The 12,777-nt window shown below is 46.6% G+C and overlaps 1 protein-coding gene across 2 annotated transcripts in view; it reads right to left on the bottom strand.

Annotated features, from left to right (window-relative positions):
- Positions 1 to 772, bottom strand: part of CAPZB (capping actin protein of muscle Z-line subunit beta) — a 136,364-nt gene extending 135,592 nt beyond the window's left edge. Inside the window, exon 1 of one of the 2 annotated variants that reach the window (XM_030876473.3) lies at positions 390 to 772. In XM_030876473.3, coding sequence (XP_030732333.1) covers positions 390 to 392 — 3 coding nt within the window. In that variant the 5' untranslated portion in view covers positions 393 to 772. The remainder of the gene's footprint in view (positions 1 to 389) is intronic. The other variant, XM_030876481.2, reaches the window with a different exon arrangement.
- Between the last annotated feature and the right edge of the window lie 12,005 nt (positions 773 to 12,777).

The raw sequence follows: 12,777 nt of genomic DNA, 5'->3' as shown, positions 1-12,777 counted from the left end.
GCTGGGGACCTAGCCCGGGCCATGGGGAGGAGAAAGGGGGACTACGCCTGGGTCCCCGGAGGGGGTGCCTGGCCTGGACTACCGGTCCAGGAGGGTCTAGCCTGGGCTACGCGGGAGACTAGTCTGGCCCCAGAGGGGGAGTGTGGGAGCCCAGCTTGAGCCAAGGGCGGGGGGTGGGAACGGGAGGCAGGGTCGCTGCCCACCCAAGCCGCCCAGGCCGGCCGCCCCCTCCGGAGCGGGCAGGGATGGTGTCTACCTGGGCTCCGGGACCCCGCCCCTCCCCCACCCGGGGGAACCCACCCTTCGCGGGCCGGGGGTGGGTGGGGGAAGGCGGACGCGAGCTCCGGCGGGGCCCCCGGACCTGGGGGAGGGGGACGTCGGGCCTTTACCATTGTGGCGGCGGCAGCGGCGGTCCCGGTCCCGGCGTCTGTGGCTCTCCCCCCCGCAGCAGGGCCCGGCGCTTCCACTTCCCCGGGTGCCCAGGAGTGAACATCCGGGTCAGCACCTCCCTCCTCCCGCGCCGGGCCGCCGCCACCTTCCTTCCCCGCCCCGGCCCGGCCCGGGCCCGCCCCCCACGCAGCCGGCTCTCGGCCAATGAGCACGCAGGGCCGCAGCGATCGCCAAGTATGGAGCGCGGCACGGGGGGAGGAGCGCCGAACGGGGAAGTGAGGGGCGGGGACTGCGGGCGGAGCGGGGCGGGGCGCGGTGGCCGCAGGATGGGTGGGCGGCCGCAGGATGGGTGGGCCGCCACAGGGCTCGGGGCGCGGGGTTGGGTTGAGTGGTGGAGGCAGGAGTCCGGGCCGGGGGAGTACCTTCTACCCGCAGCTAGACCCAACGCCCGGCCCTGTGGGTGCAGCAGCGCGGGGCGACACAGGGACGGTGCCCGTCGGCCTCCGGGCGGGGATGCGGAAGGCGCTGGGGCTGGGAGGGGTCAGTCCCTGCCCGCCCCACCCGGTGCACGCGCTCGCTCCTGCGGCGCACCCGGAACTGGTGCGGCCCGCGGGGCAGGCCCATCCCAGAGAGAGAGAGTAGTGAGCGAACCTGAGATGGAATCCCAGCGCTGCCACTTGCTCCGTGTGGGACCTGGAGCAAGTCGCTGCACCTGGGCCCGATCTCCAAAAAAGGAGCCTCGGCCCACATCACTCACTGAGCACCTACCACATACCAGGCCTTGTTTGAGGCACCAAAGATAACAGAGGTGAACAGGACAGGACATAAAGATGCTCTCACAGCTACCTGCTACGGGAATGCTGTGAGGACCACACAGGTAGAAATGAGAAAACCCGGCGCAATAAATGTTAGATATTAAGAGTATTTTTACATGTGCTACAGAGAACCCTCCCATTTGCCGAGTGGGGCTGCCTCATTCCACAGAGTGACTCAGAAATTTTTTTTCTCTTCATTCAACAAATATTTGTTAAGCTGGGTCTAGAAGGCAGGAGGCCCTGCTAATAATAACTGCCTTCCCTAGTTTGCTCTCTCTCTCTCTCTTTTGTGAGATTCAAATCGGGTCACCCGTGAGGGGATTGTAAACTGTATAAAGATTGTAAACTGTATAAAGATTGTAAACTGTATTAAAAAAACTGTATAAAGATTGTAAACTGTATAAAATTGTAAACTGCATAAAAAACGATACAGGTAAGTACCACAAGAATGATTCAGACCTGTATTACGGGAATTCAGAAAAGGGCGTGGCACTTTGGAATTTTCACTTGGTAAGTATTTATTGAGCATCTACTGTGTACCAAGCACTGTTCTAGGCTCTAGGGATAGAGCAATGAACAAGACCATCCGTGTTGTTGCAGAGTTTGAACCCGGGGAGGGGAGACAACCAGCTACTAAGTAAAAATAGAGATGGGGAGGAAAAATCAGAGTGAGGGAACGGGCAGGCAGATTAGCAAAGTGGGGCCAGCAGAGAACTAACATTTGATCAGAGGGAGGCACAAGGAACAACAGGGGCAAAGATCCGATGGGGACAGTCCCTGGTGTGTTGGTGGCACAAGGAGGCACAGAGGTGGCTGGCCCAGACTGAGCAAGGGGAGAGCCCCAGGAGCTGAGGTCAAAGAGGTGCAGAGCAGTGACAGTATCTGGCCTGGCCTTTCAAAGGATCAGGAGATTGCTGTGTTCTGAATGGACTGTAGGGGGACTAGGGCCGTTAGGAAGCTCTTTCTGTATTGAAGGCATTTTTTATCTATTTCAAAAGCACTTATATGAGGCTTTCTATGTGATGGATGTTGTTATGCACTTTACAAATAATAACTCGTTTAATCCTCAGAGGCCCAGGGAGGTAAAACCAAGGTCACACAGCAGAGAGATGCAGATGCTTAGTGGGCATGAGAAGAAGAAAGGAGTCGGATGATGCTAAGAATTTTAGCGTCATCAGCACTGGAAGGATTTGCCATTTATCGATCTGTGGAAGATTGTAGGGGCAGGAGCTGGTAACAGTTTGGGGCAAGTTATGTTTGAGATGTCTTTTGGAGATTTTTAAATAGAGATGTCAAGTAATCAGATATGAAAGTTTGGAGTTGGTGATAATTTATGAGAACTGTCAGCTAATAAATGATATTTTGAGGTACTTAAAAGCACGAGACACCTAGGTGAGCTCACTTGGGAGATCAACGTAGAGAGAAGAGGTCAAGAAGAGAAAGAGGAACCAGCAAGGAGCCTGAGAAGGAATAGTGACCTAGGAGGAGGGAAGAAGACCACGAGAAGGTGGTGTCCCTCCTGGAAGCTAAGAGATAAAAGCATGAAGGAAAGTTTTGTGAAAGAAGTGACATTTGAACTGTTTAATTGAAGAAAATAAGATTGAAAGGAAGCCTTGCTATTCAAAATGTATTACCTGTATTTTCTCATTTAATCCTCCTTATACCCCTATGAGGGCAGTGCTGTTATTTCTATTTTACAGATGAGGAAACTGAGGCACAGAGAGGTTAAGTAACCTGCCTGAGATCACACAGCTAATTTTTTTCAAAGCCAGGCAGTCTGGGACCAGAACCCACACTCATAACCCCAGGTCTGATTATGTCGCTCCCCTCCTCAAAAACCTTTAAAAATTAAGTTCCCACATAATAAGCGGGCTCAGGAGCCAACCCAGAACTCAGAGACAGGTTACTCCATCTCTCTCACACATCCCCATTTCTGCTGCTTTTGATGCATCTGCTGCATTCTTGACTGTCTGGCATCCTCAGCTTGCTTATAGCCCTATTCCCTCAACATTTCAGCCTGCATGGGATTCATCCTGGTGACCTTTGTCCCTCCTTTATTCTCTGCAGCAGCTTATTCTATTAACTGGCAGATTCTTTTGCGTTTCATAGTTCAAGTCCCAAGACAGAATCCAGTTATCTCATCTTTAATGATGACATCTCATTGGACAGGTCACTGGCCAGCCCACAGCTTGGCTGCCCACAGGTCAGATCCCACCCCTTGACCAGTCAACTGTTGCTGTGAACATGGGGGCATGTGGCATTAAACACAGCTGCCTTTGAGAGCCTGTGGGTAGGAGGCAAACGCCATTAATATTTTTAGTACTGTTTCTTCTTTCCTCTTTCCAAAACCTAATCTCCTTGAAGTTCATACTATCATATTTTTCAACCTGCCACCCCTCCTTTTTCTCATGAACTGACCTCCACCTCACCTCCTGCACCTTACTTTATGACTTGAGCATCCGTAAGCATAATCCATGAGATATCTTATTTTTTTCTTTATTTTTAATTGAAGTATAGTTGATTTACAATGTTGTGTTAGTTTCTGGTATACAGCAAAGTGATTTAGTTATACACGTCAAAGTGATTTAGTTATACACATAGGTATTCTTTTTCATTAGAGTTTATTACAAGATATTGAATGTAGTTCCCTGTGCTATACAGTAGGACCTTTTTGTTTATTTTATATATAGTAGTTTTTATCTGCTAACCCCAAACTCCTAGTTTATCTCTGCACCCCTTTCCCTTTTGGTAACCATGAGTTTGTTTTCTCTGTGAGTCTATTTCTATTGTAAATAAGTTCATTTGTATCATATTTTAGATTCCACATACAAGTGACATCATATGGCATTTGTCTTCCTCTGTCTGACTTACTTCACTTAGTAGGATAATCTCTAGGTCCGTCCATGCTGCTGCAAATGACATTATTTTGTTCTCTTTTTTTGGCCGCACCACAACAGCATGTGAGATCTTAGTTCCCCGACCAGGGATCGAACCCGCATCCCCTGCAGTGGAAGTGCAGAGTCTTAACCACTGGACTGCCTGGGAAGTCCCTTGTTCTTTTTGATGGCTGAATAATACTCCTGTGTGTGTGTGTGTGTGTGTACCAGATCTTCTTTATCCATTCATCTGTCGATGGACATTTATGTTGCTTCCATGTCTTGGCTTTTGTGAATAGTGCTGCTATGAACATTGGGGTACATGTGTCTTTTCAAATCACAGTTTTCTTTGGATATATGCCCAGGAGTGTGATGGCTGGATCATGTGGTAATTCTAGTTTTAGTTTTTGAAGGAACCTCCGTACTTTTTTCCATAATGGCTGCACCAATTTACATTACCACCAACAGTGTAGGAGGGTTCCCTTTCATGAGAAATCTTATTGACGTCTCACCGATTTCTTCCCCACCATTGAGTTCCCCCGCCCCCAAATACCCACTCCCATGGTCTTAAAGCAGACTCATTCTCACCAGGAATTGCACTATCTCAGAAAACACAATCACAAAATCTCAAATCTGACTTTAACATCTTTACTGCAGTATCACACACAAGCATTTCTTCAACCTCATCCAGACCTGCAAACCTTTTGAGTCTGCCAGATTTTTGCATTTATTTTCCCACTGGTACTCACTTCCCTCCTCACCCACTCAGTCATAATCAATATACTCACTTCCTTGCAAAACCCCATAACCCCTTTGCCCCTCTCTCTCCTTCTAGCTTGCCCAGCTCTAGTTAAACCCAGCTCTTCCCCTACTCTTTACCTGTATCAGAATATCTGAATATTGCTGGAAAATTAAAACTGGCAGATGTCACTTTAAGTTGATGTCCATGAATTTCAGCTGAATCCCCAGTCCTGCCTAGCCTTCCTACTGTATTTTCCTGCTGTATTCAATTCCCCACACCCTACAAGGATGATTTTTCAGTCTTCTTCCTTTGTCCCCTTCTCATCCTTCACTCTAAGCAGATGAGCTTGCCTCATACTTCACAGACATGATAGAGTCAGACAGGAACCCTCTCCTCTACCAAATATCTGCATCTTGCCCAGGTTTTCTGCCTTCCCTGCTTGCTTTTTTTGAATTGAAGTATCGTTGGTTTACAATATTGTGTTAGTTTCAGATGTACAGCAAAGTGATTCACTTATACGTATATATATGCCTTTTTTCAATCCTTTTCCATTATAGGTTATTATAAGATACTGAATATACTTCCCTGTGCTTTTTTAAAATTTTATTTTATTTACATATGGGTGGTTTTCAATGTTGTGTTAATTTCTGCTGTACAGCAAAGTGACTTCATTGTACATACATATACATTCTTTTCCATTATGGTTCATCACAGGCTATTGAATATACTTCTAGTTCCTTACTCTGGATTCCCTTCCTTAGTCACTCATTTCTCCCCCTATCCTGGATCATTCCCACCTGCTTTAAAAAATGCCCCAGGGCTTCCCTGGTGGCGCAGTGGTTGAGAGTCCGCCTGCCGATGCAGGGGACACGGGTTCGTGCCCCGGTCCGGGAAGATCCCACATGCCGCAGAGCCGCTGGGCCCGTGAGCCATGGCCGCTGAGGCTGCGTGTCCAGAGCCTGTGCTCCGCAACGGGAGAGACCACAACAGTGAGAGGCCCGCATACCACAAAAAAAAAAAAAAAGAAAAAAAGCCCCAATATTCTAAAAAAATGTTTTTAACAACAAAAAGCTTTTTGATCCCACATCTCCCTCCAGCCACCTTCCCCATTTATTTGCTCCCCTTAGCATCAAAACCTCGTGAGTTCTCTGCAGTGGCTGTTTCCACATCAACTCCAGTTTCTCCTTAAATCAGTCTGGCTCGAGTTTCTGCCTCCACTTGTTGATTTGGAAACTCCATGTTGCAGAAGCCAGTGGTCACTTTGGGGCCTTGTCTTACTGCTGACCTCTTGCTATTATTATTTTTTTAATATTTATTTGGCTGTGCCAGGTCTTAGTTGTGGCATGTGGGATCTTCATTGCCGCATGCGGGATCTTTAATTGTGCATGCAGGATCTTAGACGACCAGGTATCGAACCCGGGCCCCCTGCACTGGGAGCACGGAGTCTTAGCCACTTGACCACCAGGTAAATCCCTGGCCTCTTGACATTATTGCAGTTGGCCGCTCTCCTCCTTGTTACACCTCTCTTGGCACTCAGGGTTCCTCTGAGTCCCCTTCGATGCCTCCGCTTCCTTTGCTGAGGACTCAGTTCTGGGGTCCCTTCTTTTCTGTATCTAAATGCTGTTTTAGTCACTGTGGGTCTTCAGCTCCTGGAACATAATAGGTGTTCAGTGAAGGTCTGTGAAATAAGATAATAGCATCTGCATCATAGGATTATTGTGTGAATAAGTGGACCAAGAATGAATAATAAGGTAATGGCAACTTTTAATTGAGTGCTTACTCTGTGCTAAGCTCTTTTCTTGTATTATCTCACTGAGTCTTCCCAACAGTTCTTTGCACTAGGAATTCCTATTATTACCATTCTGTAGAAGAGGAAGTTGAAGCTTAAATAAATGACTTGCCTAAGGTCACACAGATAATAAGTGGACAGGGAATTCCCTGGTGGTCCAGTGGTTAGGACTGGGTGCTTTCACTGCCGAGGGCGTGGGTTCAATCCCTGGTCAGGGAACTAAGATCCTGCAAGCTTCATGGCTCAGCCAAAAAAATAAAAATAAAAACCTTTAAAAAAACATAAGTGGATGAACCCATCCTCACTTTGGTCTTTCTGACTCAAAGTCAGTTCTCAGAATCACTAAATTGAGATCATATGTAGGAAAGTGCTTTGTAAACAGCAAAAGACGATGTTACTACAGTACATAGCAGCACACAGCATGGCAACTTGCACATAGTAGGTGCCCATGAGCGTTTTCTGAATTGAGGCAGGGCGGGAAGAAGTCCCGCACCAAATAGTACCATCACCCGAGGAAGGAAGAAGCAATCTTGAGGACCTCGGAGGCTCCAATCAACCTTCCACCATATGCTGAATCTTTTGTGATGCTCATCAGCTAATATAAGACACGTAAAGTGGGCATTACCCAGACATTTGCCCAACATGGTTTCCATCTTTCCTCCTTCAATTAAGTCTCCACAGCTGGAAATGTTGGCTTAATAAATGCATGGTCATTCCAGGGGGCTGGGGCTTGTTTAGCTCCTAAATCGCCTCTGATGTTAACAGGCCAGAGCGTGCTCGCTGAGGTGGGGATCTTCTCGGATTACTAACAGTGGTTTTAGATGTTTCACTGTGTCTCTGGAGATAGGAAAGAACTCTAGAATTCGCCAACTTTTGACCCCTCACTACACTGACTTCTACAGACAAGGGGTTTAAACCATATCTGTTTTTTAAAATTTTATTGAAGTATAGTTGGTTTACTTTTTTTCATTTTTTAATTTTATTGACCATATCCCTTGAACATTCTACCTCCATATACTAAAGTTTTAGTGGGATTCAATGTAAGGATCTGCATTAGGAGGAGTATCGGGAGGGAAGATACGTCGCCTGGTAATTCCGTCTTCCCCATCTTCCCCATCTTCAGCCAGGTTAGTGGTCTTTTCTACAACTTAACCCTTCCTCATTCTCAGATGTTTAGTTTGCGTGGAGTTGAGCCCACCCCCAGCTTCTGAGGACAGGATCCTGATTGACTGAAGCCAAACTGTGGCCTGGGTTTGAGGATAGGCCCTTGACCTAATTTGGGCCACAGTGCTCCCTGCAGAATACTAATTAAACTCTGCCTGAAGAGGGATGGTCCATCAGGTAAATGTGGGAAATGCAGTAAACAATATTCCCGCTCGGGGATTCTGTTTTTTTCAAGCACCTCAATTATCCCATCTCTCCCCAGATTGTTGAATTACTCCCTCTCAACTAGATGATTACTGTGGTTTTAAACATGCATAAGTGTCTCATATGTTAAAAAAAAAAAAAAAGGAAGAAAGAGAAAGAAGGAAAAAGCCTACATGGATCCTTCTAGCCCACCACCCTATCTCCTGTCTTTCTCAGCTACAGAATTGTCAGTATTTCCTCTCTCCACTTCTACTTCCCCTTCTGTTCCATCCCTCCTCCACAGAAATGACCCTCAGGTCACCCCTACCTCCATGTCGAAAAGAGCATGGACGTGTTTCAATCCTCAGCTCCTTTGACTCCCCAGGAGTACTTGACACTATTGGTCACTTCTTCCTCCTTAAAGCACTCTGGTTCACAGGCTTCCATGACGTTGCATGACTCTCCTGGTCTCAGTCCTACCTCTCTGACTGCTCCTTCTCCGTTCTTTGCAGACTCATCCTCTTCTACGCAACCCCTAAATGATGGGGTTCTCTCCTCCTCTGACTTTGCAGCTTCTCCTTAGACAATCTCATCCATGCTCACGGCCTCAGTTACCAGCAGGCCTCAGTCACGTCCCCACCCCTGGAGCTCGCAGGTATGGGGACCCTGTAATGGGGGAGGGGAACTGTTTCCCACGTAATGGGGAGGGGAATCAAGGTACTATTCACAAAAGAAGGAGAGAGGGATGCTGAAGAGCAGGAAAAAAACCCAGATGGTCACTACAAGCATGCATTCTGGGTAAGCTCATGCAAATGATCAAAACAGGCTCCTTTTGGGTCTCAGAAATTTCTCATCATTAGAACCCTAAGCAGGACTGAGTACAGGCACACAAAATGCTGATTTCCTCTGTAGACAGAACACTGTGTGGTTTACAAAGGAGGCAGCCTCAGCTAGACCACTAAGATCAACTTTTCCCACCCGCAGCATCCTGAAAGAACACGTAGCAAGAAGGTGGAGAGAATCAGACCACTAGCACTCCACTTCTTTTAAACATACCCCATAGAGACACGTATGTAGAGAACAAACGTATGGACACCAAGAGGGGAAAGTGGCAGGGCGGTGGCGTGATGAATTGGGAGATTGGGATTGACATATATACACTAATATGTATAAAATGGATAATTAATAAGAACCTGCTGTATAAAATAAATAAAATTCAAAAAACAAACAAAAACACACTCCAAAGTCATCAGTGCCAAGGGGATGCTTTGTCTGAGGTTAGACATCATCCTCTCGGGGCTTTTGTTTTTGCTTTTTTTTTTTTTTAATTATTTTTAGTTTTGGTTGCATTGGGTCTTCGTTGCTGTGCACGGGCTATCTCTAGTTGCGGCGAGTGGGGGCTACTCTTCGTTGCGGTGCGCGGGCTTCTCATTGCGGTGGATTCTCTTGTTGCGGAGCGCGGGCTCTAGGCGCGTGGGCTTCAGTCGTTGTGGCTCGCAGGCTCTAGAGCGCAGGCTCAGTAGTTGTGGCACACGGGCTTAGTTGCTCCGTGGCATGTGGGATCTTCCCAGACCAAGGTTCAAATCCATGTCCCTTGCATTGGCAGATGGATTCTTAACGACTGCACCACCAGGGAAGTCCTGTTTTTGCTTTTCTAATAGGTACCTGGGAGAACTCACAGCTGCCTTCTGCTGGACTAGAAGTATTTGTATCCTGACCATCTGCGAGGTCTTGCTCAGAGTTAGAGAAAAGCTTCTCAAATGTGGGCCAGCTGTTGGAGCTTTAATATGCGTATTTGGGAGAATTCATATTTAATTTATTAAGCTGGCCGGTCAGCTGCCCACTAGGCTTGGGAAGACCTCTACAATGCATCTAAAGCTAACCCTTCAGACTCAGAAGAATGGTCACCTCCTCCTTCATGCAGTATTTTCTGCCTGTCCCCTCAAAAGCTGAGTTTGGGGCGTCTTTCTTTGTGTTCCCGTGGAAATGCTGTACTAGGTACACCTCTTCACTTGTAATTTGCCCCTACTGCTCTCTGGGCTCCTTGAGGCAGGGACCATGAGTCATATCACAAGCAGTTAGAACAGAGCTGGAATATGGTACCCTATGAATGAAGCCCATTGTTCTCTGCATCTGTGTCTCTATTTCTGCCCTGCAAACCGGTTCATCTGTACATTTTTCTAGGTTCCACATATGTGTGTTAATATATGATATTTGTTTTTCTCTGACTTACTTCACTCTGTATGACAGTCTCTAGATCCATCCACGTCTCTACAAATGACCCAATTTCGTTCTTTTTATGGCTGAGTAATATTCCATTGTATATATGTACCACATCTTCTTTATCCATTCGTCTGTCAATGGGCATTTAGGTTGCTTCCATGTCCTGGCTATTGTAAATAGTGCTGCAGTGAACATTGGGGTGCATGTGTCTTTTTGAATTATGGTTTTCTCTGGGTATATGCCCAGTAGTGGGATTGCTGGGTTATATGGTAGCTCTATTTTTAGTTTTTTCCATACTGTTCTCCATACTGGCTGTACCAATTTACATTCCCACCAACAGTGTAGGAGGGTTCCCTTTTCTCCACACCCTCTCCAGCATTTACTGTTTGTAGGTTTTTTAATCATGGCCATTCTGACCTGTGTGAGGTGATACCTCATTGTAGTTTTGATTGACGTTTCTCTAATTGGTGATGTTGAGCATGTTTTCATGTGCTTTTTGGCCATCTGTGTGTCTTCTTTGGAGAAATACCCATTTGTTTATTTTTGTTTTTATTTTCATTCAGCTTTATTTTTTGTTCAAGTGAACCATTGGAGTGCAGAACATACGAGGACCTTGTTGAGGTTGTTAATGCCTCAGACCAGGCTAGACATGGTGACCTATTTATCTAAGGCAATCAATGCCCCTGTAGTCAGAAAGGCTCCATATTTTGGCCAGAAAGGAAAGCAAAGGCCAAAGGCAGAGAAGTGATGGCAAGTGTTCAGTCTGGTAGGTAAAGTGACTAAGTGGAGAAAATGAACCACCAAGTCTAAAGGTAAGCACACTGAGAGCCAAATGCAAAGTGGAAAAGTGCAGGGCATGGTGGGACAGGGTGATTCAGCAATGCCAGTGGTGATGGGACCCATTTCTAATATTCATTGTGCTACCTTCTTTATAGCTTAAAACTGCCAGATAGGATCAGACATACTTGGTCTAAGATCCTGTAAGGTCTGGCCCAGTTTAAAACCTATATGAGAAAACTCTGATCACCAAAGATATCTCTCTGTCAGGCACCATTGCCTGGACAACTGGCATGGCAGCTCTGTTAGGCTTTATCTTGATGACCTTTTGTTCTCTGCCCCACACTACTCGTGATGGCTACAGGCATGTAGCACTGCCAGGCTACAGGGTCACCTTTTCCATTTCCTCTTCCTGGGCACAAGCACGGTCTACATTTCCTAGCCTCCCTTGAGTTAGGTTGTGGTCATGTGACGGGGCTTTGACGAATGGAATGTGGGAGGAAGTGAAATGGGCCACCTTCAGGTATGACCATCAAATGCCCCTTGGGACTTACGCCGTACTCTCCCTCTCTCTTTGTTCATCAGCCAGCCGAATGCAGAGGCTCCAAGATGGAGGAAGCCTGTATTCCATTCAGGAGAGTCTACTGAAAACATCCAGTCAGACTGTGTCTTAGGGGGAAAATAAACCTTTGCTGTAAGCCACTAAGCACTGAAGTTTGTTTCAGCAGCTAGCACTCCCCCTGACTAGTACAAGTCTAAAAAGCAACCCATGATAGCTTCCAACATAGCAGGAAATGATTGGGATGATAATGTTTAAGCAGGATTTCCATAAATGTGTTAAGGTTCCACAGGTGCCTCAAGGTAGAGCCAGTGAAGATGGACAAAGGTCACATCACTACAGAAAGGTGAGCCAGGATTTGAATGGCGTTCTGTCTGATGCAAAAAGCCTGTCCTTTTTTCACTTCTTCACATTACCCCGAACAAAGAGGTGTTTAGATGTTTTGAGTGATGGTCATAATGATGACAGACTCTAGGATTCTGTGTAATTTGCTCCCTGGCATATTTGTGCTACATATCCTGCAGCACGTCTACCACTTCCCACAGGCCAGTGAGGTTGGATACAATGACATCCTGTAATCCTCATTTGTATATTGACATCGTGCCCAGGTACTTAAAGGAGGGTAGCTAAAATTATTATTTTCTCCAGCCTGCAACCTAAATGTTTACCAGTCTGGTAAAAGACTTTGGGGACCATGCCATAGAGGTATATAGGTCTTCCTTCTCCTTTTCCTCCTTCCTTCCTGTCCCAACCATTCCAGTCATAAGCTGGGCTCCACATCTCTTCTAGCTGAATAATTGCATCTTCTATCTCTCTGCAATGGTGAGAGAGCAGGTGACTGAACCTCCATATTCTAGTTTCCACATCTGTAAAATGGGTGTATGATACCTACCACGTACAATTGTCATGAGGTTTAAATAAGACAGGCAATAAATTGGTGGCATATCGTGTGCTCTTTGATTTTATGGATGGTCCCCTCCCCTGCCCCCAACAATCCTCACTGCTATTACGGAGCACCAGACGATTCTTGGTATTTTGTAAATGCATTTGCCGGTCTTACTACATTGTGTGTGTGTTTTATGCCTGGTTATGTCAGCCTTGTATATTTTTGACCTTAAACTCTAAATAGGCAGAAAACCCATGGTTGCTAAATATTTATCGGTCCCAGGTACCATACAATTCATTCGTTATCTTCAACCACAATAAGAGATCATTGAGCACTTTCTATCTTACGAGCTTTATGTAGGGGGGCTCCTGGA

This window comes from Globicephala melas, chromosome 1, assembly GCF_963455315.2.
Source record: "Globicephala melas chromosome 1, mGloMel1.2, whole genome shotgun sequence".
NCBI classification, from domain to species: Eukaryota; Metazoa; Chordata; class Mammalia; order Artiodactyla; family Delphinidae; genus Globicephala; species Globicephala melas.
The sequence above is the reverse complement of the archived record's forward strand: the minus strand, read 5'-3'. Positions and strand labels throughout refer to the sequence as shown.